The sequence below is a fragment of the Amblyraja radiata genome, chromosome 2, assembly GCF_010909765.2.
Source record: "Amblyraja radiata isolate CabotCenter1 chromosome 2, sAmbRad1.1.pri, whole genome shotgun sequence".
In the NCBI taxonomy this organism is placed as follows: Eukaryota; Metazoa; Chordata; class Chondrichthyes; order Rajiformes; family Rajidae; genus Amblyraja; species Amblyraja radiata.
Window position 1 is genome coordinate 25,526,974 of NC_045957.1, and position 27,319 is coordinate 25,554,292.

Genomic DNA, 27,319 nt, shown 5'->3' on the forward strand with positions numbered 1-27,319 from the left:
CATACAAGATGTACAGTGAAATGAAAGTGGCAATGTTTGCAGGATTGTACAAAACAACAGAACAGAACAGAACCAGTATTTACATTAAAAAAAGAAGACGCAACAGTACACCCTGGTGAGATCAGAGTTTACAGTCCTGATGGCCTGTGGGAAGAAACTCTGACTCAGCCTCTTTGTTTTTACTGTGTGACAGCGGAGGCGATTGCCTGACCGCAGCAGCCGGAACAGGCCGTTGCTGGGGTGGTAGGGGGTCCTTCATGATCCTGCTTTACTATCCATGTTTAATGTAGATTTAGTTGAAAAGGGATGTCCTGATCAGGTCATGTCTAGGTTGGGTTGGCAGAGATGTCTTAGTTAAGTGTGTCAAGAGTGGGCTGGGTATCTCAGGCGGGTCAGTTCTAAGTTGGGCTGGTACTGGAATGTCCTGAACAGGTGAGTACAGAGTTCGGTTGGTGAGATGTCCTGGATTGGTCTGAGTTGGACTGGGATATCCTGGATGGGCTGAGTTGGGCTAAGACTGGGATGTCCTGGGAAGGATAGTGCAGAGTTGATTTGGCAAGATGTCCTGGACTGTTCAGTTCTGAGTTTGACAAAAAAATAAAGTCCTCGAGGAATTCAGCAGGTTAGAAATTTATGGAGGGAAATGCTCATACAACGTTTTGGGTCGGGACCCTTCAGATTCGAGTCAGACTTAGTCCTGAGTTGGTACACAAAAATGCTAGAGAAACTCAGCGGGTGCAGCAGCATCTATGGAGCGAAGGAAATAGGCGACGTTTCGGGCCGAAACCCTTCTTCAGACTGATGGGGGGTGGGGGGGAGAAGGAAGGAAAAAGGGAGGAGGAGGAGCCCGAGGGCGGGGGGATGGGAGGAGACAGCTCGAGGGTTAAGGAAGGGGAGGAGACAGCAAGGGCTAGCAAAACTGGGAGAATTCAACGTTCATGCCAACCGGACGCAAGCAACCCAGGCGGAATATGAGGTGCTGTTCCTCCAATTTCCGGTGTTGCTCACTCTGGCAATAGTTAGTCCTGAGTTGGACTGGGGTGTGCTGAACTGGTTTGAGTTGGGCTCCGGCTGGTATGTCCTGAACAGAATAATGCCAAGTTGGATTAGTAGAGATATCCAGGCTCGGTCTGTTGAGCGTTGGGCCGGAGTATCCTGGACTGGTCACTGCAGGTCGGACAGGAATGTCCTCGACTAGTCAGTCCTGAGTTGGGGTGGGGTGTCCTGGATGGACAGTGCTGAGTTGGGCTACGATCCTGTGGACTGGTTTGAGTTGGGCTTGCACTCAGATGCCTGAATGTATCTGTATAGAGTTGGGTTGGCAGAGGTGTCCTGGATAGTCAGTCTGAGTTGGACTGGGATGTCCTGCATTGGTCCAAGTTGGGCTGGGACTGGGATATCCTGGACAGGGCAGTGTAGAGTAGGGCTGGGATGTCTTGGACTGGTCTGAATGGATTGATATGTTTTGGACTGATTGGAGTTGGGATGTCCTGATCAGGACCGTGCAGATTGGGCGTGGAATATCCTGGACTAATCAGTGCTGAATTGGGCTCGGGTGTCCTGGACTGAGGGGCTGCGACTCGGATATCATTGGCAGGACTGTGCAGAGTTGGGCTGGGTTGTCCTGGGCTGGTCTGAGTTGGGCTGGGACTGGGATGTCCTGGGTTGGACAGTGCAGTGTAGGGCTGGGATTCCCTGGACTAGTCCTTGCTGAGTTGAGTTGAGTTGTGGTTACCAGGGCTGGTCTGAGATGCCCTGGGTTGGACAATGCAGAATTGCGCTGGACTGGTCTCAGATGTTCAAGACAGGACGGTGCGGAATTGGGCTGAGATACCCCGTGCCTGGGTCTGTCTTGGAGTCGGGCTGAGGTGGGACGTCCCGGGCTGGTCCACCCCCCCTCCCCCGGTCAACGTGTTTTCGCTCAGGTGCGCTGTCCGCACGGCAGGGTGTGGCGATCCCCAGCACGTCACTCCCGGCCGTCCTCCACCTCCCTCCCCACACACCCGCCCCCGGATCACATCTAGATCAACAAACATGGCTGACGCTTATCTCTGGCAACCTTTCCTCATCCTCCTCCTCCTCCTCGCCCCGGAGGCGGCGGTGTGATCTCCCCGCTCGGCCGCAAGACATGGACAGCAGCGGAGGCGACAACAGCCCATCGCTGAGCGAGAGCGCGGGCTCCAGCTCCTGGAGGAGGTCTTGGGACAACAGTAGCACTCTGTCTGCACTCAACATCGGTAGGGAAAGCTCACTCGCGTCTGCTTCTCGCTCTCGCTCTCTCTATCTATCTCTCCCCCATTTCCCACCACAACTGGTTTCCAGTCCAGTGCCCCTCTCTGAGTTCCTTTCACAAAGTTCTCGGGAGCAGGTGGCTGAGGAACGCTGCTGGCCATTGCAGCTCTGCTCCCTCTTGGCAGTTATCCCGCCTCTTGCAGTTCCATCCCAGAGCAGCCTGGTATCCAATTTTCTTCAGAAGTCACCGATTAAATCGTTTTCGAACCGCCGACCCTGTAGCCCTTGGAGATGCTGAAGCGCTTTCACTGAACAGGGGAATCCCTCCTCCCCCCTCTCTCTCTCTCTCAAATCCGCATCTTCCTAGTGTGATGGTTTGGTTACTGAATAACGTCGCCCATCAATCTTGGAGCCCCACACGTTCTTGCATTATCGCATCGCGAAAGGTTACTTTTCATGCTCTATTTTATTTTTTTGAGGGGGTGGGGGGTGTTTTAAGAATCATAAAGCCCGGACTAGCCCCTGACCCTGGTAGATGGACCTGGCAAAGGACTAGCGGATCGCGAGCTGTGAATTTATCCAGGGAAAACCGCACGCATTTATTTTAACTGATCAGAAGTCTGGCTTATTAATAGTCGGTCTGCTCCCGTCATTATTGTGTGGGGGAAGAACTACAGATGCTGGTTTAATCCAAAGACAGACACAAAAGGCTGGAGTAACTCAGTGGGCCAGGCAACACCCTGGAGAAAAGGAATAGGTGAGACCTTTCTTCAGACCAAAGAACGGTCTCATCCCGAAACTTCACCTGTTCCCTTTCTCCGTAGATGCTGCCTGGCCCACTGAGTTACTCCAGCTTCTTGTGTCTGTCTTCCGTCATTATTATGATGAGCTTTGAAATGAAAGCAGTCCTTTCCACCTTGGTTTTGCAAAGACGCTGTAGGACCAGAGGGCACAGCAGCCTCAGAATAATAGGACGTACCTTTGGAATAGAAATGAGGAGGAATTATTTTAACCAGAGGGTGGTGAATCAGTGGAATTCATCGCCAGACGGTGGTGGAGGGAAAGTCGTTAGGTATTTTTTAAAGTGGAGATGGATAGGTTCTTGATTAGTGATGGTGTCAAAGGTTGCAGAGAGAAGATAGAGAATGGGGCTGCGAGGGAAATAGATCAGCCGTGATCGAATGGCAGAACAGACTGGATGGGCCAAATGGCTTAATTCTGCTCCTATATCGTATGGTCTATTGGATTCATTGATTTGCTTCCATTATTATAAATGTACTGTTCAATGAATTATTTTTTTAAACAAAAGTCTACTTCAATTTCCGAGCTTCCACCCTTGGGGAAGCATTCATTGGTGCCAGTGGTCTTTAACCAAGTACTTATTCTTTACATTCTCTAGGAAGCAACAGAGTTAATCAAATTTAGCCCGAGCTTTTCATCACCAATGGAGGTTGTTGGAAGGGAAAGTAATATTGGAAGGTTCTGAAATGCTAGCTTAGATCTTCCCTTGCCTGAGAATATCGCTAATAATCTCACTGATATGAAATATGGTTCTTCCATATATTCGGATGCGGTGGGTATGGCTGACAAGGTCAATAAAGAAAACAAAAGATTCTAACGGGAGAATGAGGTGACCATGGCTGACAAGGGAAGTCAAAGACTGGGAGATAGGGATAGAATGTCTTTAGCTAGAGGGTGGTGATTCTGTTGAATTCGTTGCCACAGATGGCTGTGGAGGTCAAGCCATTGGGTATTTTTAAAGTGTTGATTGACAGATTCTTGATTAATACTGGTGTCAGGGGTTATGGGGAGAAAGCAGGAGAATGGGGTTGAGAGGGGGAGATAGATCAGCCATGATTGAACGGTGGAGTAGACTTGATGGGCGGAATGACCTAATTCTGCTCCTATATGTATGAACATTTGTTACCTAATCATAGATGCCATGTAATGTCTTGCTTCGTCATTTTAGAGATTAGTTAAGAGACAGCATTGTGTGTGGAGTAAAATGAAGGACTGTTGAGGTTCTTATGACAAGAATTTCAGAGTCACTACAGCTGGTATTAACTTTTTAAATTTTAGACTTAGTGGTCTGTGCAGAGTTCACAATTTATCTCTGTGATCATAGAGTCATACAGCATGGCAATAAACCCTTCAGCCCATCCATGCTGACGAAGATGCCACATCTACGCTAGTTGTCTAAGTTAGACAAAATAATAATATGTAAAATTAATCATTTTTTACTGACAGTTTTCCCCACAATAATATGAACTTTAATTAGGAAGGCTAGTCAGATGCAGATATTTATTGAAAACCATATTGTGAAATTGATATTTATCTATTGGTTAAGTGCCATATTTAGTTAGTATTTGGTGCATTTTAATTTATGTAATACATTTATGATTGATATGCAAGGAATTACAGATGCTGGAATCTTGAGTAAAACACAGTGTTGAAGGAACTCAATGGGTCAGGCTGCATCTGTGGAGGGAATGGACAGACAGCATTTCATTCAATCTGAGAAGGGTCCCGACCCAAAACATTGCTCATCCATTCTCTGCACAGATGCTGCCTGACTCGCTGAGATCCTCCAGCAGACTGTGCTTTGCTCAAATTTATGTTTGAATTCCTCTCAGCATTAAGATTTCACAGCCAGTTATTGCAGTTTGGCATTGTGGATGGTTTATGCGTCTTGGCGCCAAAATTGCCAGACCAATGCAGATTAATAAACACAAAGTGATATCATGAAGTTATTGGTTTGGAAGAAAGACTTGTATTTACATAGCTTTGGGGATTGCCATATGCAGACTGCGTCAATAGAGAGAGAAGCAGTTAACATTCCAGGTTAACAGACTGTGTCTTGCATTTCCGGTTATTACTTCAGATTCCTACATCTCCGATACTGACCATTGTCAGTATCACGGTGGCACAGCGATAGAGTTGCTGCCTTATAGTGCCTGAGATCCGGGTTCGATCCTGACTATGGGTGCTGTCTGTAAGGAGTTTGTAAGATCTCCCCATTTCAGCATGGGTTTTCCTGGGGTTCTCCGGTTTCTTCCCACACTCCAAAGACATACCGGTTTGTAGGTTAATTGGCTTTTGCAATGATTGTAAATTGTCCCTAGTGTGTCGAATAGTGCTAGTGTACAGGGTGATCGCTGGTCTGCGCGGATGGTGTGGTCTGTTTCTGCGCCATATCCCTATACTAAATATTGTGACTTAAGTAAGGGGTTCAGGTTAACATTTACAGGAACGAGATACTAAGTCTGACAGGTCCTACTACAAACAAAACTTTTATCATGTTCTGGCCTCCAATTGTCTTGAAACCAAGATTAGTTGAGCAACCATTTTAACTCCCCTTCCCATTCCCATACCGACCTATCCGTCCATGGCCTCCTCCATTGCCAGACTGGGGCTACATATAAACTGGAGGAACAGCATCTCATATTCCACTTGGGTAGCTTACAACCCAACGTATGGACATTGAATTCTCCGAATCCACCTCTCTTCCCCGCATGCCCCTCTCCATTCCTCTCATGCCCCCAGTCATCTGGCTCCTTTCCCCTCCTTTGGAAACTCATCTCCCATCCCCCAGGTTCCTCCTTTCCTTTTTATCCCCCATCTTTCCCACCTGTCATGTCCAACTATATATCCCTTCTGCTGGCTTTACATTTGACTACTCTTCTCCCCCTATCTGACATCGCTTTTTGTTTTTCATTTCTAGTCTTTGTCTCTTACTTCACCCACCTGCCAATCCACCCCCACCCCTATCCACCTATCGGTTACCAGGCTCTGACCTGCCTTCATCATTCTTTCCCAGCTTTCTCCCCCAATTGCTACTGTCAGTCTGAAATAGAGTCCAGACCCGAAAAATCATGTCCATTTCCTCCAAAGGTTTTGCCTGACCTGCTGAGTTCCTCTCGCACCTTGCGTTTTGCTCAAGATTCAAACATCTGCAGTTTAGTTTAGTTTAGAGATACAGTGCGGAATCAGGCCCTTCGGCCCATCAAGTCCGCGCCAACCAGCAATCTCTTATACGCTAGTTCTATCCGACAAACTAGAGACAAGTTACAGAGGCCAATTAACCCACAAACCTGAAGGGCCACAACCCGAAATGGCACCTATCCATGTTCTCTAGAGGTGCTGACTGATCCGCTGAGTTACTCCAGCATCTTGTGTCTATCTTAACCTACAAACCTGCATGTCTTTGGAATGTGGGAGGAAACCAGAGCGCCCAGAGAAAACCTACGCAGTCTCAGGGAGAACGTACAAACTCCGTATGACAGCACCTGTAGTCAGGATCAAACCCAGGTCTCTGGCGTTGTACGGCAGCAACTCTAACGCTGTGCCATTGTGCCACCCTATGTTCCTTGTGTCTTCAGTAAAGCAGATTACCCCTTTCCTTAATTCTGTCTGTGAAACAAATTGTCTTTTCTTTACAACACCTCAAAAGTATTGTTGCAGCCTAAACATGCTTTGGGAAGTTCAGCAGTGGTGAGGGGGGCTACAGAAATGCAAGACCTTTCCCTCTGAGCCTGGAGGCAAGTGTTGATGGGGCATTCATCCAGAAACAGCGTGTGACTAAGAGTTTCTTGGAGAACGGGCTGTGGACAAAAGTAAGGAAGGTCTCGCCCATGGTGCAGTCAGGAAATGAGAGGGAGTTGCACTAAATTCTTCACTCGACTGCAGGTTCCAATAATGAATCAATTAAACCATCTGAAATGGCCCTGGGAAGACAATTCCTGCAGATTTAAAGAGAGAGCCAGCGTTTATATCTTGCCTTTTATGACCCTGGCTCGCCCCAAAACACTTTATAGGGAAAGAAATACCTTTAAAGTTTAGTCATTGTTGCGACGTAGGAAAGTACAGGCTGGGAAAACAGAGTGTGAGGAGCCAAAAGCCACAGTAACTCTGCTACAGAGTTACACAGCACACAACATCCCATTTGAACCTCCCAACATCACCCTTCATACACCTCTTCAATGTGGCCCTCTACTCCTTCTCCCACATCTTCTTATTTTACTTCCCCTTAAATGTGTCGTTGAATTCACCCGAGTAAGTCAGTTATTAGTCGTAGAGTCATAGAGTCATTCAGAGTGGAACAACTTTCTTTTGCCCGCATACAACCTACTCCAATCAACTTGAGCAAGTTCCTGTCAAATACCATTAAAGTTGGCCTTGCCCCAATTCAGAATTTAAACTTGTGGCCCTCCTTGTCTTTATCCAGAATTATTTTAAAGCTAATATAGCTGTTATCACTGATCCCAAATGGCTTGCCCACTGACAGTTCTTTTTCGTGAGCCTTCTTGCCCATGCTGACCAAGATGCTCCAGCTATACTAGTCCCACCTGCCTGCATTTGGCTCATATCCCTCTAAACCTATCCTATTGAAATGTTTTTCAAATGTTGAGATAATACTTGCCTCAACTACCTCTTTTGGCAGCTCATTCAATATACCTACCATCCTTTGTGTTAAAAAAAAGTTGCCCCTCAGGTTCCTATTAAATTCCCCCCCCCCCCCCCCCCCCCCATTCATTTTAGTCAGTACATTCCGTCATTGGTCAGAGCACTGAGCAAAAGAGTTAGGAAGTCAGCTTTATAAAACTTTGGTTAGACCACATGTCCAGTTTTGGTTGCCCCATTACAGGCTAGTTGTGGAGGCTTTGGAGGGAGTGCTGAAGATGTTTAGCAGATTGTTGCCTGGATTAGAGGGTATTAGCTAAAAGGAAGAGAGAGGTTGGACAAACCATGGTTATTTTCTCTGGAGAGTTGAGGGGAGACCTGATAGAAGTAAATAAAATGATGTGAGGCATAGATAGGGTAAAAATGTGAACATTTAGAAGGTATCGCTGTAAGATAAGAGGGGGAACGTTTGAAGTAGATGTGAGGAGTGAGTCTCTTCACACAGAGTGGTAGATCCTGGACTGATCTGCCAGAGGTGGTGGTGGAGGCAAATGCAATAGTGGCATTTAAGAAGATTTTAAATAGGCCTATAGATTTGGAGGTTTATGGATAATGTGCAGGCAGAAGAGATTAACTTGGCATCATATTCGCCACATACATTGTAGGACCTGTACCTGTGCCATACTGTTCTATGTTCAGCGAAAGATATTTCCCCTGAGTTCCCTGGTAACTTCATCTACTGTTTTGATCCTTTTTTCCTGGTAACCTCTATCTTTGTCCTATTAATCAGTCATACCTCCATCACCTCTCATCTGCTGTGTACTGAGCCCCACCATTCCTGGTGCTTGTAACTTTGTAGTGAGATGTTTGAATTTAAATGAATCCCTTTCCTGCACTTCTCAAAATATCAATGCACTAGGCACGGTTTAAGCTGGTTCCCAGCTTCGGAATCTTGGGTGGTAGGACTAGCATCTTGGTTGGCATGGACAAGTTGGCCAAAGGGCCTGTTTCTGTGCTGTATGAGACTCCGTGACTCCAGGTAGTAAAGGCTGTGTCAAAGTTAGCCATGCCAACTTTCAATGGAATGCTTCAGCTTAGGCAGTGGAGGAAATGTTCCATGTCTGTAAGAAAGCACAGTCACCAAGGGCTAGCACAGTGCCAACTCAAGCCGCCAGCCTTCACACATTGCACAATGGAGAAAATAAATTCTTTAGGCTCTGCTTGAATACTGTACTGTACGTTAGGCTTTTCTCTTTACAATTGACCAGAATAACCCGGAGTACCAGTTTGGTTGCAGGGAGGGGATGCTATAATTACCAAATTAGGATTAGAATAGTGCTAGTGTACAGGGTGATCTCCGCTCTGCGCGGATGGTGTGGATTCTGAATAGCAAGGAGCCAGGGGCTCTGTGGGAACAGAAAGATTTGTGCCTACATAAATTTTGCACGCGGGTATTTATGAAAAAAGTCAGAAAGCCAGTGGAGTGAGTATCAGTTCAGAGTATCTGAAGGGAGCTGGAGTGTGAAGTGGGGCAATTTATGTCCTAGATGGACATAATATGCTGATCAGGCAGCATCTCTGGAGAAAAGCAATAGGTGACGTTGCAGGTCAGAACCCTTCTCCAGTCTGAAGAAAGATTCTTGATTTCTCCAGAGATGCTGCCTGACCAGCTGAGATACTCCAGCATTTTGTGTTCATCTTAGGTATAAATAAACATCTGCAGTTACCCCCTACACAATCTCTGTCCTAGCTGTGTGAAGCACTATTTTGTTTAGTTTGTAGATACAGTGCGGAAGCAGGCCCTTCGGCCCACTGAGTCTGCGCTAAGCAGCGATTCCTGTACACCAGCCCTATCCTACACACAAGGGGCAATCTACAATTTTTTTTTAACCAAAGTCAATTAGCCTACAATCCTGTACATCTTTGGAATGTGGGAGAAAACCGGAGCACCCGGAGAAAACCCCCCGCAGTCATGGGGACACATACAAACTCCATACAGGCAGTACCCATGGTCAGGATTGAACCCGGTCTCTGGCGCTGTAAGACAGCAACTCTAACGCTGCATGGAACACAACGATTCATTCTGACTTGAAGACAGGTTGCAGAGACTGGTAGAAACAAGGAACTGCAGATGCTGGTTAATACGCAAAAGGACACAAAGTGCTGGAGAAACTCAACATCAGGCAGCATTAGGGGCGGTGACACGGTGGCCCAACAGTAGAAATGCTTCCTGACAGTGCGAGACCTGGGTTCAACCCTGACTAAGGGTGCTGTATGAACGGAGCTTGTACCTTCCCCCAGTGTCCTCCCAATAAATATTGAAGATACACAGTGCAGAATATAGTTCTCAGCATTGTAACGCATCAGTTCCATAGACAAAGTCCAATGTCCACAATGGGGTAAAGGTGGATCAGACAGTACCCTAGCTTATGGAAAGACCGCTCAGAAGCCTGAAATCTGCAACATCAAGGTTCAGGAACAACTTCTTCCCCACAGCCATCAGACTATTAAACACAACTTCAAACTAACTCTGAACTATAACAGCCTATTGCACTTTATCTGTTTATTTATGTGTGTGTGTGTATATATATATATATATATATTCTATGATATATGGACACACTGATCTGATCTGTATTTATGCCTACAATATTCTGTTGTGCTGCAGCAAGCAAGAATTTCATTGTCCTATCTGGGACACATGACAATAAACTCTAATGTACACAAAAATGCTGGAGAAACTCAGCGGGTGCAGCAGCATCTATGGAGCGAAGGAAATAGGCAACGCTTCGGGCCGAAACAACTCTCTTGACGACTTGACTTTGATAACCGAGTGGAAGAAGCTGTTCCTGAGTCTGGTGGTGAGCGCTTTCAGGAGACCATTGGTGAATTTGACATGAAGGAAAATAATTTTAAAATGAAGGCATTGATTAACTGGGAATTTAGTTTAGTTTAGAGAAACAGTGCAGAAACAGGCCCTTCAGCAATCACCCCGTACACTAGTTCCATCCTACACACTAGGAACAATTTACAGTCTTTACCAAAGCTAATTTACCTACAAACCTGTACGTCTTTGGAGTGTGGGAGGAAACAGGAGCACCTGAGCGGACCCAGGGAGAATGTACAAATTCTGTACAGCCATCCACAGTGCACAGATAAAGGGTACAATATTTAGTGCAAAGATATAACATAGTAGTCCGATAAAGTCGGATTAAAAATAGATTAAAGGGCTCCAATTAGATAGATGGGAGGTCAAGACTGCACTCAAGCTGATGAGAGGACGGTTTAGTTGCCTGATAACAACTGGGAAGAAACTGTTGCTGAATCTGGAGGTATGTGTTTTCACATTTCTGTACCTCTTGCCCGATGGAAGAGGGAGTGACCAGGGTGAGAATGGTCCTTGATTCTGTGTCTCAACATATGTCTGCCTATATAGAACAAAGAACAGTACAGCACAGGAACAGGCCATTCTGCGCACAATGTCTGTTCTGAACATGATGCCAAGATAAACTAATTTAATCTGGCTGAACATGATCTATATCCCTCCATTCCCTGCATATTCATGTGCCAATCCATAGGCTTATTAAGCACCACAATCATACCTGCCTCCACCACCATCCCTGGTCGCTCGTTCCAGGCTCTCTGTGTTTTAAAAAAAAACTTGCCCTGCACATTTCCTCTAATCTTTCTCCCTCTGACCTGAAAGCAGTGCCCTCTTATATTTGACATTTCCATGTACCTGTCCCAATGTCTTTCAAATGTCAAAGTACATGCCACAACTACCTCCTCTGGCAGCTCGTTCCATATACCAACCAGCCTCTGTGTGAAAAGGTTGCCCTTATATTCCTATTAAATATTTCCCCTCGGAATGGTGGGAAAAATGTTCTGACTGTCTACCCTATCTATGCCTCTCATCATTTTAGTTCAAGTTCAAGTTCAAGTGAATATTCTTCAATCTGAACTCAGGTGAGCAATGGGATGTTACTGAAAGATAAGATCTTACTAAAACTTGGCCCAGCAAAATCAGGGCTGTCCACAGAAGAGTGGGTGGTCTTCAGAGAATTAAGTAAAATGTTTTTTCTTCAAGTTCAAGTTCAAGTTCAAGTGAGTTTATTGTCATGTGTCCCTGTATAGGACAATGAAATTCTTGCTTTGCTTCAGCACACAGAACATAGTAGGCATTTACTACAAAACAGATAAGTGTGTCCATATACCATAATATAAATATATACACACATGAATACATACTTCTATCAGTTCTCTCCTGCGAAAACAATCCAAGTTTGTCCAACTTTTCCTTATAGCTAATACCCTTTACTCCAGGCAATATCCTGATAAACCTGGTCTGCACACTCTCTCAAAAGTGTTAACTTTTTTGGCATGCGACGCGGAGCCTTGAGAACTGGTAGAATTTTCCATTGAGCCACAGCACTACTAAAGCTTCTGTCTAATGCTGTGAGCTTTGTCGTGTGCTCACTGCCCAGTGCAGAGAATAATTTGCTTCTACACTTTGCCCCGCGTTGTGAAGTTGGGGAGGGAACCAGAAGAGTGGATGTGCATAGAAGGCACTCTGAAACGGAATGAGTGGAATATAAAAGGGCTTGACTGGCTGACTGCCATCATGTTGGCTCTTTGTTAATGCCAGAATCCTTAAGGTGGAGTCCCTGGAACTTTTGCACACTTTCAAAAAAACGAGTTTCTGCAAAGTTGGTTTCACACAGCCAGAGCTGTCTCTGTTGAGCAACTCAGGTGGTGTGAGGTTACACTGGCCCCAACACCTGAAGCTGGAGTGGCTGTCAATTTGGTTCCAGTGACTGGGCACATTACAGCAAGGCACAGTGTGCTGTGATCTGCCCTATTAAATGTGGATCACTGCCCAGGATCAAGACCGCAGGATTTGTCTGGCAAACCAGCAAGCCCTACAGTTAACTTAAATTTAGATATTTGGCAGCTTGGTGAGCAGATCAACTTAAATGTCAATTTTAAGCGCTTTTTTCCTTTGTTTTCCACTTTGTTCTTCCCTCCCTTCTCCTAGACTTTACCAAGGCAGGAAAAATCATGATAGCAAAACACTGTTCTTGGGCGCAGTGGTAGAGTTGCTGCCTTATAGCACCAGAGACCCAGGTTCGAACCTGTCTGCAGGTGCTGTCTGTACGGAGTTTGTACGTCCTCGCCGTGACCACGTGGGTTTTCTCCGGGTGCTCCGGTTTCCTCCCACACTCCAAAGAAGTACAGTTTTGGCTTCGGTAAAGATTGCAAATTGTCCTTAGTGTGTATGCTAGTATACGGGGTGATCGCTGGTCGGTGCGGACTTGGTGGACCGAAGGGCCTGTTTCCACACTGTATCTCTAAACTAAACTACGTTTCAGAATGGTGGGAGTGCCGTCACACTGACATAATCTGTGGTAGCTGTGCGTAATCTCTTGAAAGACGTAGAGTCATACAGCATGCAAACAGGCACTTCCGCCCAATTCACCCATGCTGACCGAAATGCCTTATCTAAGCTAGTCCCATTTACCTGCGTTTGGCATTAGACCTTTCCTATCCATGTCCTTGTCCCAGTGTCTTTTAAATATTGTCATAATATTTGTCTCAACTACCTGCTCCGGCAGGTCGTTCCATATACCCACTAGCCCTTCAGGTTCCCATTAAATCTTTCCCTTCCCACCTTAAACCTTTGTCCTCTGGTTCTTGATTCCTGAACCCTGGGTCGATGACTGTGCATTCACAATTCTCCTGCATCAATTCCCCTCATGATTTTAAATAAAAAGAGATGGGATGTAAAAGGTCCAAGTGCTAATAAAGGAAATTGTTATCTTTGGAAATGCCTCTCTGACCTTCTCAGATGAACAGCTTGAGCCCAAGGGATCAGGAAGACCAATTATTACATTGTTTTTGGTGAACTCACTCATTTTGTGTGATGGATTATCGATTAGCTCCCTTCCACCATCATCTTGTCCAAGTGACCACAGTGAATCCTTTCAGTTTAGTTTAGTTTAGATACAAGGTGGAAACAAGCCCTTCGGCCCACTGAGTCCGTGCTGACCAGCGATCCCAGCATACTAACACTATCCTACACACACCAGGGACAATTTACAATATTACCAAGCCAATTAACCTACGAACCTATACGCCTTTGGAGTATGGGAGGAAACCGGAGCATCCGGAGAAAACCCACACGGTCACAGGGAGAATACCAGCTCCGTACAGACAGCACCCATGGTCAGGATCAAACTAGGGTCTCCGGCGATGTTGGGCAACATCTCTACCACTGCACCACCATGCTGCCCTTTCATTATTGATTAAACTCTGGATATCAAAAATTTAGACTAGTTTCTAATTTTTATTGTTTTAATTGTTCGGATTAGGTGGTATTAGCTGCAAGGAGAGGTTGAACAAACTTGATTTGTTTTTTCTAGCCTGGAACATGCAGTCAGAGGTGGTGGTGGAGGCAGGTAGAATAGTGGTGTTTGAGGCTTTTAGATAGGCAACATGGAGGGATATGGATCATGTGTAGGCAAATAATGTTGGTTATCTCGGCAAGATTTCAACAGAGACAGTGTGGGATGAAGGGCCTGATCTGGTGATGTTGTTTTTCTATGCTTAGTTAAGTTTAGAGACACAGCATGGAAACAGGCCCTTTGGCCCACTGAGTCCGCACCGACCATCAATCACTAGTTCCATGACCTATACACTAGGAAGCAATTAACAGAAGCCAATTAACCTCCAAACCCGCAAGTCTTTGGAATATGATGAGAACATCAGAGCACCCGGAGAAAACTCGACTGGTCACAGGGAGAACGTGCAAACTCCATACAGGCAATACCCTTGGTCAGGATCGAACCCGGGTGCCTGGCGCTGTAAGGCAGCAGCTCCACTGCTGTGTCACTTTGCCGCCCATTCTACATTCTATTAAATTTATCTAATTATGTTCCATAGTTGCTTTGGTGGGATCGAACCTTTGCAAACCTCAGGATGTTTGTTCCGTGACCTAATCATGATGCTGATGAACATAATTGAAGTAAAAAATATATTCTCGGTGGCTGAACTAGATCTCTGTTATAATGAAATTGTGATGAATCACATAGGATCTGCAGTACTGTGGCAGGGGAATTAGTGTGGTGCGAGAATGTGCTGCTGAACAGGAAATAGCCACAACTCTACATTAACACTTCTAAAGTGTGGCAACAGTTTGTGAGGAATTCATAATAATAGACCACGGTGAGGGGGAACTGTTAACACCTTTCTGTTAATCACAGTGAAGGGAAGTAACATTGAACGACAGCAGCGAACTGCTTCTGGGGGAATGGTACATCAGTAGTCAAGAGAGTTTTATTGTCATATACTAGACCAGGTGCGGACCCGTTGTGCCCGGCCCCCAAGGCAATATTCCACCACTGACCCATAGCCCCCAACTGCACAGGTGCGACTGATGTGTTCCCATTGTGACACCAGAGATGCCCGTTATGACGCGAGTCATGGCAACCCTCCCCAACTACGCAGTCGTGGACGGCAAACGGGAGCGACATTTTTACAGTTCAAAATGGCAATCACTTGTAAAATATAAGATCAATGTGAACGCATCTCACTCTTCCTCTTCAGCCCCCTATTCCCCTCCTCCATTATCCTCCCTCTCCCCACCAACCCTCCTCTGCTTCCTCCCATTAGCCCCTTCCTCCCCTCCTCCATTACCTCGCCATCCCTCTTCCTAGCCCTACCCCCTCCATTCCCCCTCATTCTCCAGCACTCCTCTTCACCCTCTTCTTTCCCCTCTCCCCCACTCCCTCCCTCACCTCTCCCTCCCTCTCATTTCCCCTACCCTCAGTCACACCCTCCCTCCCTCCATAACCCCTCTCCCCTCCCTACCCCCATCCACTCCCTCTATCCCGCTGCTCCTCACCTTACCTCCAACCTATCCCACCCCCCCCCCCCCCCCCCCCACTTTCCCTCCTCACCTCCCTCACCCCCTTCCTCTCCTTCTAGGCACCTGCTCCCCCATTCCTCATTTCCCCCCCCCATCCCATCCCCTCACAATGAAAATTGTGATGTTTTTTTTTTAAATGAAACCTCCCCCCATCCCACCCCCACAATGAAAATCGCGGTTTAAAAAAAAAGAAATTCTCAATAAAAATTGCGTTGTTACTTTAAAATAACCTAAACACAATGTCAGCTGTTAATGAAAACGGAAGAGTCAATGAAAATTGCGATTTTTTAAATGTAGGATTTAATTCAGGATTCCATTGTGACGTTGAAGGCGGCTGACGGGCAGGGCAAGTGGAAAAGTGGTTTTGTAAAGTGGTTTTTGTAAAGTTTAATATGTCAATAACTTGTAAAATATAACATTATCTGAACGAAACTGACTACAGCACATTACAGGACAATGGTGAGTAAGGTGGGCCAAAAATTGTAGCGCTACCGTGTACCGTTTTGACGTAGTTTCCGGAACTCACGCACATGCACGCAAACAAACAAGATGAAAGTTTTAGTAATATACTAGACCATGTTGGGGGGTGGGGGGTGGGGGGGTGGTGGGAGGTGGCATCACAGGGGAGTGGCATGCTCGAGGACTGCGACAAAGGGAGTGGTTTACAGAAAATTCCAGCGTGCCCCCCTCCCCCTGCGAAGAGCCGGAGTGCATTGTGACGTCTTTGTTTTTGGCAAAACGATTGAGTCTGAGGTGTTTAAAATGTCAATTATCAATAACTTTGGGAATATAGGTGGAAATGCGATGTGAATATGTATATTACCTCCACAGGAAAAAAAGTGAGTAAAATGTGTGAAAATGGGAAGGCTGTGGCCTAGCGCAAGTAAGGAAATGAGAACCAAGCAGATTGTGCCCAGATGACACACATAAACACATATACAAACACAAACAAGATGAGAGTTTTAGTTATATTGATAGATAGATAGATAGATAGATAGATAGATAGATAGATAGATAGATAGATAGACAGACAGATAGACAGACAGACAGACAGATAGATAGATAGATAGATAGATAGATAGATAGATAGATAGATAGATAGATAGATAGATAGATAGATAGATAGATAGATAGATAGATAGATAGATAGATATAGATAGATGTTCTGAAAATGGAACAATTAAATTTGCGGGAGCCTGAGTTTTGAGAAATGGTCGAAGTGAGAGTGAGGATTTCATCAACCAAAGCAGAGGGAAGCTATGTGTTTACTACATATTCCTACTTTCCTTCACCCCCCTGTTCCCAGTTAAAGTTTCAGGTTGAAGAACGTTCAACAGAATCCAGTGACTTCTAGCTACATAAGTGTAGGAAGGAACTGCAGATGCCGGTTTAAACCGAAGATAAACACAAAAAGCTGGAGTAACTCTGCGGGATAGACAGCATCTCTGGAGAGAAGGATTAGGTGACGTTTTGGGTTGAGCGTTCCTTCCCATCCCTTCTCTCCAGAGATGCTGCCTGTCCTGCTGAGTTACTCCAGCATTTTGTTGACTTCTAGCTAAGGATGTTCAACCTGAAATATTAACTGTGTAAGAAAGAACTGTAGTTGCTCTCAGACTTTGGGTAAGGGGAGAGGGAAACTAGAGATATGAAAAGGCACATAACAAATCTACCGGCTATGTCATTGTGCTGCCCATATTTAAACATTTTTCAAAGTCCTTTGTCAGTGGTGAGCAGTCAAAAGCCATCAGGGCCAATTTGACAAAGGGTCCAGACTCAAAATGTAGCCTCTCCATGTCTTCCAGAGATGTTCTCTGACCCGCTGGAGTTACTCCAGCAATTTGTGTTTGCATAAGATTTCGGTATCTGCAGTTCCTCGTATCTCTGTCAATGCCATTCCTGGGCGTGATTTTGGGATCTGTCATTTGAGGCACAGTCTAGTCCGCTTTGCAGGATGGGTGTGGCTTCGAGACAGCCCAGGATGTTTTGACCTGGGCGGCCTGAAAAAGTTAGCATGCTCTGCTGCTTTCTGATTTATAACATAGAATATCGACCAGTACTGCACGGGAACAGATCCCTCGGCCCACAATCTCCATGCTGAACACGATGACATTAATCTAATCTCCTCTACCTGCACGTGATCCATATCCCTCCATCCCTGCATACCCACGTGCCTATCTAAAAGCTTCTCAAAAGCCACTATCGTATCTGCTTCCACCACCACCCCTGGCAGCACATTCCTGACCTAGTGTAAAAAAGGCTTGCTCGTCAGTATTCACATCTCCATCATTTTGCTGTCTGCAAACTTACTAATCGGACCACTTATGTTTACATCCAAATCAATTATAGATCATAAACAGCCGAGGTCCCACCACTGATCCTTGTGCAACACCACTGGTCTTTTCAGTGTCAGAGATACATAGAAACATAGGTGCAGGAGTAGGCCATTCGGCCCTTCGAGCCTGCACCGCCATTCAATATGATCATGGCTGATCATCCAACTCAGTATCCTGTACCTGCCTTCTCTCCATACCCCCTGATCCCTTTAGCCACAAGGGCCACATCTAACTCCCTCTTAAATATAGCCAATTAACTGGCCTCAACTACCTTCTGTGGCAGAGAATTCCAGAGATTCACCACCCTCTGTGTGAAAAATGTTTTTCCCATCTTGGTCCTAAAAGACTTCCCCCTTATCCTTAAACTGTGACCCCTTGTTCTGGACTTCCCCAACATCGGGAACAATCTTCCTGCATCTAGCCTGTCCAACCCCTTAAGAATGTTGTACGTTTCTATAAGATCCCCCCTCAATCTTCAATACACCACAGAACAAGCCCTTCGGCCCACCAAGCCTACACCGATACAATGAAATCCAATCAAATCATTCCATGCAACCTAGAAACAAAGAACTGCAGATGCTGGTTTACAAAGAAAAATTATACAAGGTGTTGGACTAATGCAGCAGGTCAGGCAGCATTTCGTGAGAAAACATGGATAGGTGACTTTTCGGTGAGGGGCCCTTCTTCAGACTTAAGGGCCTGTCCCACAGTACGAGGTAATTCAAGAGTTCTCCCGAGTTTTCCCCTGATTCGAACTCGGGGAATGTCCTTGGCGGGTCCGTAGGAGGTCGTGGATGTCTCGTAGTGGCTCGTAATGCTAACGGTAGGTACTCGTGAAATCCGGTAAACTCGTGACGTTTATTCAACACTGAAAAATGTCCACGAGTAAAAAAATACTTGTGATGAAAAAAATGGTTAATTCTTTGAAGAAACTGTCCATGAATCTGGAAATGTGTGTTTTCACACTTCTGTACCTATTGCCTGATGGGAGAGAGGAGAAGGGGGAGAGACTGGGGTTAGACTCGTCCTTGATTATGCTGGTGGCCTTGCCAAGGCAGTGTGAAGTGTAGATGGAGTCGATGGAAGGGAGGTTGGTTTGTGTGATGATCTGGGCTGCGTCCTGATTTGAGCTATCTCTCATCGTATATGTCCATGGTCTGTTCTCTGGACCTTCCTCAAGCTGTCTAGGAAGAACCATGTTTCCTGAACGGTGGTCCTCTTATCAGCTAGAGTGCGGTCCTACCCTCCAATTTACCTCATTGGATGGAGATCTTTAAATTATCTTTAATTGGACTTCAACGTTATATCTTTGCTCTAAATATTGTACCCTTTACCTTTAACTGCGCACTGTGGACGGCTTGATTGTATTCATGTCTTGCCTTTTCTTTGACTAGATAGCAAATAAAGTTTTTCATTGTATCACGGTACACGCGACATTAATAAACAAAGCTAAACCTAACTGGAAGAAAAGCAAGCCTGGGGTACTCAGCTCCTGAAGCTGATCCTGGTTTAATCGAGTATTACTGCTTGGTGATAGTTCTTAGTTATAGGAAGAGTTAATTAGCTGACCCACATACACTAGCCTTGCTCTTCTAACATTAATGACGTCAATAAACTCATTCCACACTCAAAATTGAAGGATTTTTGTTTTATTTTGTGGGCCAGTAATTCTAGAATCTTGCTGTCAGCACCTGTGGAGAAATGAAACCAGTAGACAGCGTTGCAACTTAAATGTCTTTTGGAAAGAACCTGTGCCACTTAGGCGACTTTTTACGCGAGTGCAGGAGACTCTGCGCTCGCCACATGGTCGCCACATGAGTCTCCTTCATGGTCGCGAGAAGTTCCCGCATTCTGGGAACTAGTCGCGGCCTCAGTATGGTCGCAGCAAATTTTTCAACATGTTGAAAAATCTTCTGCGACCAAAAATTGGTCGCCATGGAAAAAATCGATACTTTTGTAGTCGTAGGTGCAGTTGTAGTGGGGTCGCCATGTAGTTATAGGTAGTCGAGATAGCCGTAGGTAGTTTTAGTTAATCTCCTTTGCTGACCGGGCATTTTCATTGGCTCACTGGGGGGAAAAAACGTAAGCACAAGTTTTCAGAACCAAGGAAAACTGACCGGTGATGTTAAATGCCCGTCAAACTTCACAGCTGTTGCCTGTCTCTCCGGCATTTTGTGTCTATCTATATGTGTGGTATATCTGATCTGTTTGGATTGGATGCAAAACAAAGCTTTTCACTGAACCTCAGTATATGTGGCAATAATAAACCTAAACCTTCCACTCCCTCCACACCCTGATTGCATCACTCTTTTACTTAAGTTTAGAGATATAGCGAAGAAACAGGCCCTTCGGCCAACTGAGTCCGCGCCGACCAACGGCCACCCCGTATACTAGCCCTATCCTGCACATGCGGGACAATTTACAATTGAAAGAAGTCAATTAACTTACAAACCTGAATGTCTTTGGAGTGTGGGATGACAGCAGAACACCTGGAGAAAACCCACATGGTCACAGGAAGAACATGCAGATTCTGTACAGGCAGCACCCCCATAGTCAGGATCGAATCCGGGTCTCTGGCACTGTAAGGTAACAACTCTACCGCTGTACCACTTAAAATTCAATTTTCTTTGTTTTGATTCACAAACTCAAATTATTCTCTGGTATGTGAAGCTCAGGGGCCATTTGAGGAATATGAATATGAGGGACTGGACCTTTTATTCAGCCTGGATGGCTTAGGAACAGCACCTCATATTTCGCTTGGGTGGCCTACAGCCCAGCAGGATGAACATTGGATTATCCCATTTTAAGTAACACCTAATCTTCCTCTTTCCTGTGTCCACTCCACTCTGGTGCGTAACCATTTCTCCCACTATCCTATCCCTCTTTCCCTATCTTTCCATCACTCTATCCCCTTCTCGCCATATACCTCATCTGGCTTTACATCTCACTCCTCTGCCCTCCTCATCTGACACCCATTTGTCTTCTTTCAATCTTCAGCCTTTGCCCACCCTTCTGGCAATCACCCACCCCCCCACCTGTATCCACCTATCACTAGCCAGGCTTTGCCACGCCCAACAACTTTTCACAGCTTTTCCCTCCCCACCACTGGTCGCTGGTCAGCGTGGACTTAGTGGGACCGACCTGAAATATCGCCTGGCCTTTCCCTCAGCAGATGCTGCCTGACCCGTTGAGTTCCTCCGGCACTTTGTCTTTTGCTCAAGATGCCAGCACCTGCAGTTCATTGTGTGTCTAAGACATTTTCAATGCTGTGCATTGACTCTGTCGGCTGTGAGCAGAATACTCAATGGCTGCAGAGGGGAAGTGGGAGCCTGGAGTCAGGGACTCATGGTGAAAACTATCCGGTTCTTGCACAGGATTTATTGGGTAACAGCCAGAAGCAGGAATTGTGGCAGATTTCTTCTTTCCAAATAAAGTAACTGAGTATAACAGTTGTTAACAGCATCGGCCGGCCGTATATGGCACATTACTGGAGTAGAAGGGAGATGTTACTGAACCTTATGAGGTCTTGGGCAGAGGGCCAAATTGACTTGCTTCAAAATTAATCAGTGTTCATTGTTCAGAGATGAGATTGGGGCCTTGTCTTAGAGAGGAAATCCGTGTGGTCTGGTTGTGAATTTTTCAAATCAGTGCATGTTGATAACATTGAATCGTCTTCATGCTGATTGAACAATTATCCGTTCGTCCAAATGTGTTCAGGGTAGCACAGTGGCGCAGTTGGTAGAGCTGTTGCCTCGCAGTGCCAGAGACCAGGGTCCGATTTTGACCTTGGGTGCTGTATCTGCGTGGAGTTTGCACGTTCTCCCTGTGACTGACTGGGTTTTCCTCCAGGTGCTCCGGTTTCGTCCCTCGTCCCAAAGACGTGCGGGTTTGTGGGTTAATCGGCCTCTGTTAAATTGCCCCCTGTGTGCAGGGAGTGGATGAGAAAGTGGGATAACACAGAGCTAATGTGAACGGGTGATCGATGGTCGGCGTGGACTCAGTGGGCTGAAGTGCCTGTTCCATCTTGTATCTTTCAGTCAATATAATGATAACAGTAATGTAGGGTAATGGCGAAGAATAATCCAGATGTGCATTCTTTGGGTGGTACATGGTGCTCCGGTGACCTGGGTTCACTCCTGACCTACAATGCTATTTGTGTGGAGTTTGCAAGTTCTTTCTATGATCATAGAATCGTACAGCATGGACACAGGCTCTTCTGCCGAGATGCCCCATCTAAGCTAGTCCCATTTACCTATATTTGGCCAACATCCCTCAAAACCTTTTCTATTCATGTTAGTTTACTGGGAAATAATTGAGGAATTGGGATTGTTAGCGTACACTTGCAAGGCAGAATGGCCTTTTCTAATGTCATAAGTATATATAGAGAGAATCGGTCAATTGTCCTGAACATGTTCAATGGTGCTTTTATTGTCAGGTGCAAACACACAGTGAAATTCGTTTCTTACATACACTCCAGTACAGAATTGCCATACCTAGGTACACCTTCGATTAGCAAAGTGTACAGATATAGTCTACTGATCCCACATGCAAGAGGTGCCAGGTTTTGGCGCCTCCTGTGTCTGACCCTGTGGTTGATTTTTCTGCTCTCTCAGTTCAGGGGTTAATGAGCGAAGGACAATAAATGCTGGTTAATTGAGACTAGGGTACTGTCATAATGTCATACAGGCCCTTCAGCCCAACTTGCCCAAGCCGACCAACATGTCCCATCTACACTAGTTCCATCTGGCCATATGCCTCTAAACCTATCCTATCCATGTACCTGTCTAATTGGTTCTTAAACATTGTGATAGTACCTTCCTCCTATGGCAGCTCGTTTCATACACCCACCACCCACCAGCTTTTGTGTAAAAAAAGTCACCCCTCAGGTTCCTATTAAATCTTCTCCCCCCCCCACCACCTTAAATCTATGTCCTCCGGTTCTCGATTTCCACTGCTCTGGGCAGAATAATCCCTGCTACACAAACTATTCCATTCATGGTTTTGTACACTTCTATAAGAGTATCCCTCACCCTCCTGTGCTCCAAGGAATAACGTTCTAGCCTGCACAACCTGTCCCTAGAGGACAGGTCTTGAGTCCTGGCACCATCCCTGCAAATTTTCTCTGAACACTTTCTGGCTTGACAACATCTTTCCTGTAACATGGTGACCAAAACTGAACTCTATACTTTAAGTGTGGCCTAACCAACATCTTATATAACTGCAACAAGACCTCCCAACTTCTATACTCACACATCTATACTGAGGGGAATTCTTGGAGCAATTCTTCAAGGGCGGAGATGATTGGATTCCAACAGCCATAGCCATCTTCCTTTACATGACTCTAGCAAGTGGAGCCTTTCTCCTCATGCCCATTGACTTCAATCCTACCAGGTCTCCTTGATACCACACCAGGTCGGATGTGGCCTTGTTGTCAAGGGAGTCACTCTCTCCTCAGCTCTGGAATCCAGATCCTTGGTCCACGTTTGGGCCAGGGGTGCAAGGAGATCTGGAGTTGAGTGGTTCTGGCAGCGTCAATGAGACAGGTGTTGAGGAGGAAATGCCTCATGGTCGTCAACTCCATCCAACAGCTTGCTGACCCTCTACGGATGATGGGAGGAGAATAGCCCAGAATGGAATTGTTTCACTTTCTGTAGATTGGACTCAGCTGGCCAGTTTTCCACTCAGTTGCTTGTTTTGCTGGGAGTAATTCTTCTGGACAACTGGGATAGCTTCAGGGATCATATTCAGTGGTTTTATTGACTGATTGCAGTCATCCATCTGCAATAGCCTTGCTTTCAGTCTTTAGTTGAGAAGTGCCGAGGGCCGTGGAGCCGTGCTAGAGAGGACCCGGTGGCAGGCGGCCGAAGATGGGCCTGCGTGAGTGCCGGAGGTTGGACATGCTCGCGGTGGGTGCCAGAGATCAGTCGAGTGTGGCCAGCTGAGAGAACAAAATGGGACCCGGCATGAGGGGGCCACTGATGGAACAAAGAGGGACCATTGGGACTACTGTGAACACTTTGTCGACACTCTATACTTTGTGTATGGTATGCAAAACAAATAATTTCACTGTGACATGTCACATGTGATGATAAAATATCAATCATTCATTCTCAAGGAGCTCATAATCTGAGCCCAAGTTTCCTACTGAGGATGGACTTGAGTTTTTATTTGGACCTACCTACCCTCTCCAACCAACAAGGCTACTCGTTTGGTTTGATCTGGTTCGAGTCGGTGCGGACAACCACGGGTGAGTCAATCAGAAGGTTGTCTGCTTATCCCACTCCTGAACCTAAATGTCATCTGACGCTCCCAGTGTCACATGGAGGAAGACCTGGTTCAAATTGTTTTCTTTCACAATGCCATGTGGTTTATTATTGTCATGTGTACTGAGGTACAGAGAAAAGCTTTTTTGTTGCGTGCTATCCAGTCAGCGGGAAGACAATAGATGATTACAATCAAGCCATCCACAGTGTACAGATACAGGATAAAGGGAATAGTGTTTAGTGCAAGATAACGCCCAGTAAAGTCTGATTAAACATAGTCCAGGGGTCATCGATGAGGTAGATGGTAGGTCAGGAATGCTCTCCAGTGATGTCCTACTTAAGTTTTGGAAATTGCACCTTGTGGAACTACTTAAACCAATTTCCAATCAGATAACCAAGACTTTCAACCATCACCCATGCCTGGGAACATAGTAGACACAAAATGCTGGAGAAACTCAGCGGGTGAGGCAGCATCTATGGAGAGAAGGAATTGGTGACGTTTCGGGTCGAGACCTGGGAACATGGTTCTGAGTTACTCCTCTTGACACTTTTCAAATGCATGCACCATTGAACAATCAGTAATTAGCAATTCCATCTCCAGCCAGCCTGAAGTGAATTAGTTGTTTCTGACATTCCCCTTGTTTCTTAATTCTCTCTTTCCAGGAAGCGGTTCAGAACTAGATGGTGGTGACGAAGATAAGGAAATTGCATCCAAAGCAGTGGCATTCGTTGTTAAGAGTTCCCGGAAAGGCGTGGTCCCACTTTGCGCTGACGTTGCCAATCTGCTGAAGATCAAGTGGAGGTGAGTAGGGGCAGGAGGGTGGATTCAGCGGATAATTCGCAGTTGAATCAAATGTCTTATAAACCTTGTAATTGCTCCCACCTCTACTACTTCCTCTGGTAGCTCTTTCCACTAGCCAACGTGGTATATCTGAATGCATGGAACATAGACTAATACAGCATGGAAACAGGCCCTTTGTCCCAACTAGCCCATGCTGACCAAGATGTCCCATCTACACTAGTCCCACCTGCCTGCATCTGGCCCATATCCCTCTAATCCGTTCTGAAACATGTACCTGCTCAAATGCCTTTTAAATGTTGTTATCGTACCTGCCTCAACTACCTCCTCTGGCAGCTCGTTCCATACACCCATCGAGTGAAGAAGTTGCCCCTCACCTTAAACCTATGTCCTCTGGTTCTTGATTCCCCTACATGAAATTATGGTGATTATCTTCACCAATACCTTGTGTGTCTCACTGCTTGTGTTCACCTCACTAACGAAGCTGTTGAACTAACCTGTCCTCATTCACCTCCCTCGATTCACACCTCCTGCTACGATCAGCTAATGAGCATTCTCCACCCACTCCCTGATGGCACTAAAACCTGGATCTTCTTGGTCTCCATCCATTACACATTGCAGATGATATGAAGATAGTTGATGGGGCAGGTAGTGCAGAGGAAGCAGGGAGTCTGCAGAAGGACGTGGACAGGCTGGGTGAGTGGGTAAAGAAGTGGCAGATGCAATACAGTGTAGCAAAGTGTGGAGTCATGCATTTTGATCATAGGAATAAATGCATAGACCATTTTCTAAATGGGGAGAGGATTCAGAAATCGGAGCTACAAAGGGCCTTGGGAGTGCTAGTGCAGGATTCCCAAAAGGCTAATTTACAAGTTGAATTGGAAGTAAAAGGAAGGCAAATGTTATCATTTATTTTGAGAGGACTAGAAAATAAAAACAGGGGTGTAAAGCTGAGGCTTTATAAGGCACTGGTCAGATCGCATTTGGAGTATTGTGAGCAGTTTTGGGCCCTATATCTGAGGAAGGATGTGCTGGTGTTAGAGGGGGTCTTTGAGACTGATCCACCATTCATAGTTTATTTGATCTCAACCTTAGCCCCACTTCCCTTCCCAGTTCCCATCCCTTTATGTTTCCCCAGAACCCACAATTCTTAGCCTCAGCCCTGAAACACATCAAAATACCTCAGCCCTGAAACATATGCAGTGACTTGGTCTTCACGGTTCATTGGGGTGGAGAACTATTTGCTTATCACCATCTTAAAGTTGACAACCCTTTACTCTGTCGGAAAGAATAAAGTGATGGAGGAACTCAGTGAGTCAGGCAGCGTCTATGGAGGGAAATGGACAGATAATGTTTTGGGTCAGGACCTTCATCAGGTTGAAGTTCAGCCAGGAGCAACTGGAAGCTTGCAAAGGTGGTGACAGCGAGACAGGCAGCATCTCTGGAGAGAAGGAATGGGTGACGTTTCGGGTCAAGACCTTTTTAGAAGCAGCTACTGCCCTGTGATCAGGCTGAAGAAGGGTAATGACCCGAAATGCCGCCTGTCTATTTCCCTCCACAGATGTTGCCGGACCTGCTGAGTTTTTCCAGCATTTTGTGTTTAGCCCAGGATTCCAGCATCTGGAGTCTCGTGTGTGCTCTTTACTCTGTAACAATGCCCCTCGATGACAGCTGACAAAGACCATCTGGAGGCTTCTCCACTGGTGAACCCTGTGCTGAATTAGGGCTGGAGAGCAGCAGGAGCTGTGGAAGAGGCGACTACCTCATGGTTAGAAACAATGCTGTGCTGGACTCCTATCGTTAATGTTTAACTCCCAGTAGCTGACTTGTGTTTTTGTGTTGGCAAAGATTCATAAAGGCTGTTCACATATTTTGGAGAAGCATATTTAGTTTTTAGTTTTAGTTTTAGAGATACAGCGTGGAAACAGGCCCACGTCGAACAGTGACCACCCTGTACACTAGCACTATCCTACACACTGGGCACAATTGACAAACCTCCTACAATACTTGTACGTCTTTGGGATGTGGGAGGAAACCGGAGCACCCATGGAAAACTCACGTGGTCATAGGGAGTACGTTCAAACTCCCTACGGATTGGGTGTGGTTTCGGGTCGAGACCCTTCTTTATTCACCCATTCCTTCTCTCCAGAGATGTTGCCTGTCCCGCTGAGTTACTTCAGCTTTTTGTGTCTATCCTCGGTTTAAACCAGCATCTGCAGTTCCTTCTTACATACTTCACCAGATACCTGGAGATGATTAGGATTCTCACTCCCTATCGTAATCCAGGTAACTTTCCTTTCCTTTTCAGTAAAGTAAATCCCCTGGAGTTAGTTAGCACAGTGGCGCAGTGGCAGAGTGGCTCCCTCAC

At 45.9% G+C, this 27,319-nt stretch overlaps 1 protein-coding gene across 2 annotated transcripts in view; it reads left to right on the plus strand.

The window, feature by feature from the left end:
- Positions 1-1,982: 1,982 nt before the first annotated feature.
- The window catches only part of LOC116987578, a 63,368-nt gene continuing 38,031 nt past the window's right edge, over positions 1,983-27,319 (plus strand). Inside the window, exons 1-2 of one of the 2 annotated variants that reach the window (XM_033043734.1) lie at positions 1,983-2,237; positions 24,816-24,954. In XM_033043734.1, coding sequence (XP_032899625.1) covers positions 2,129-2,237; positions 24,816-24,954 — 248 coding nt within the window. In that variant the 5' untranslated portion in view covers positions 1,983-2,128. The remainder of the gene's footprint in view (positions 2,238-24,815; positions 24,955-27,319) is intronic. The other variant, XM_033043724.1, reaches the window with a different exon arrangement.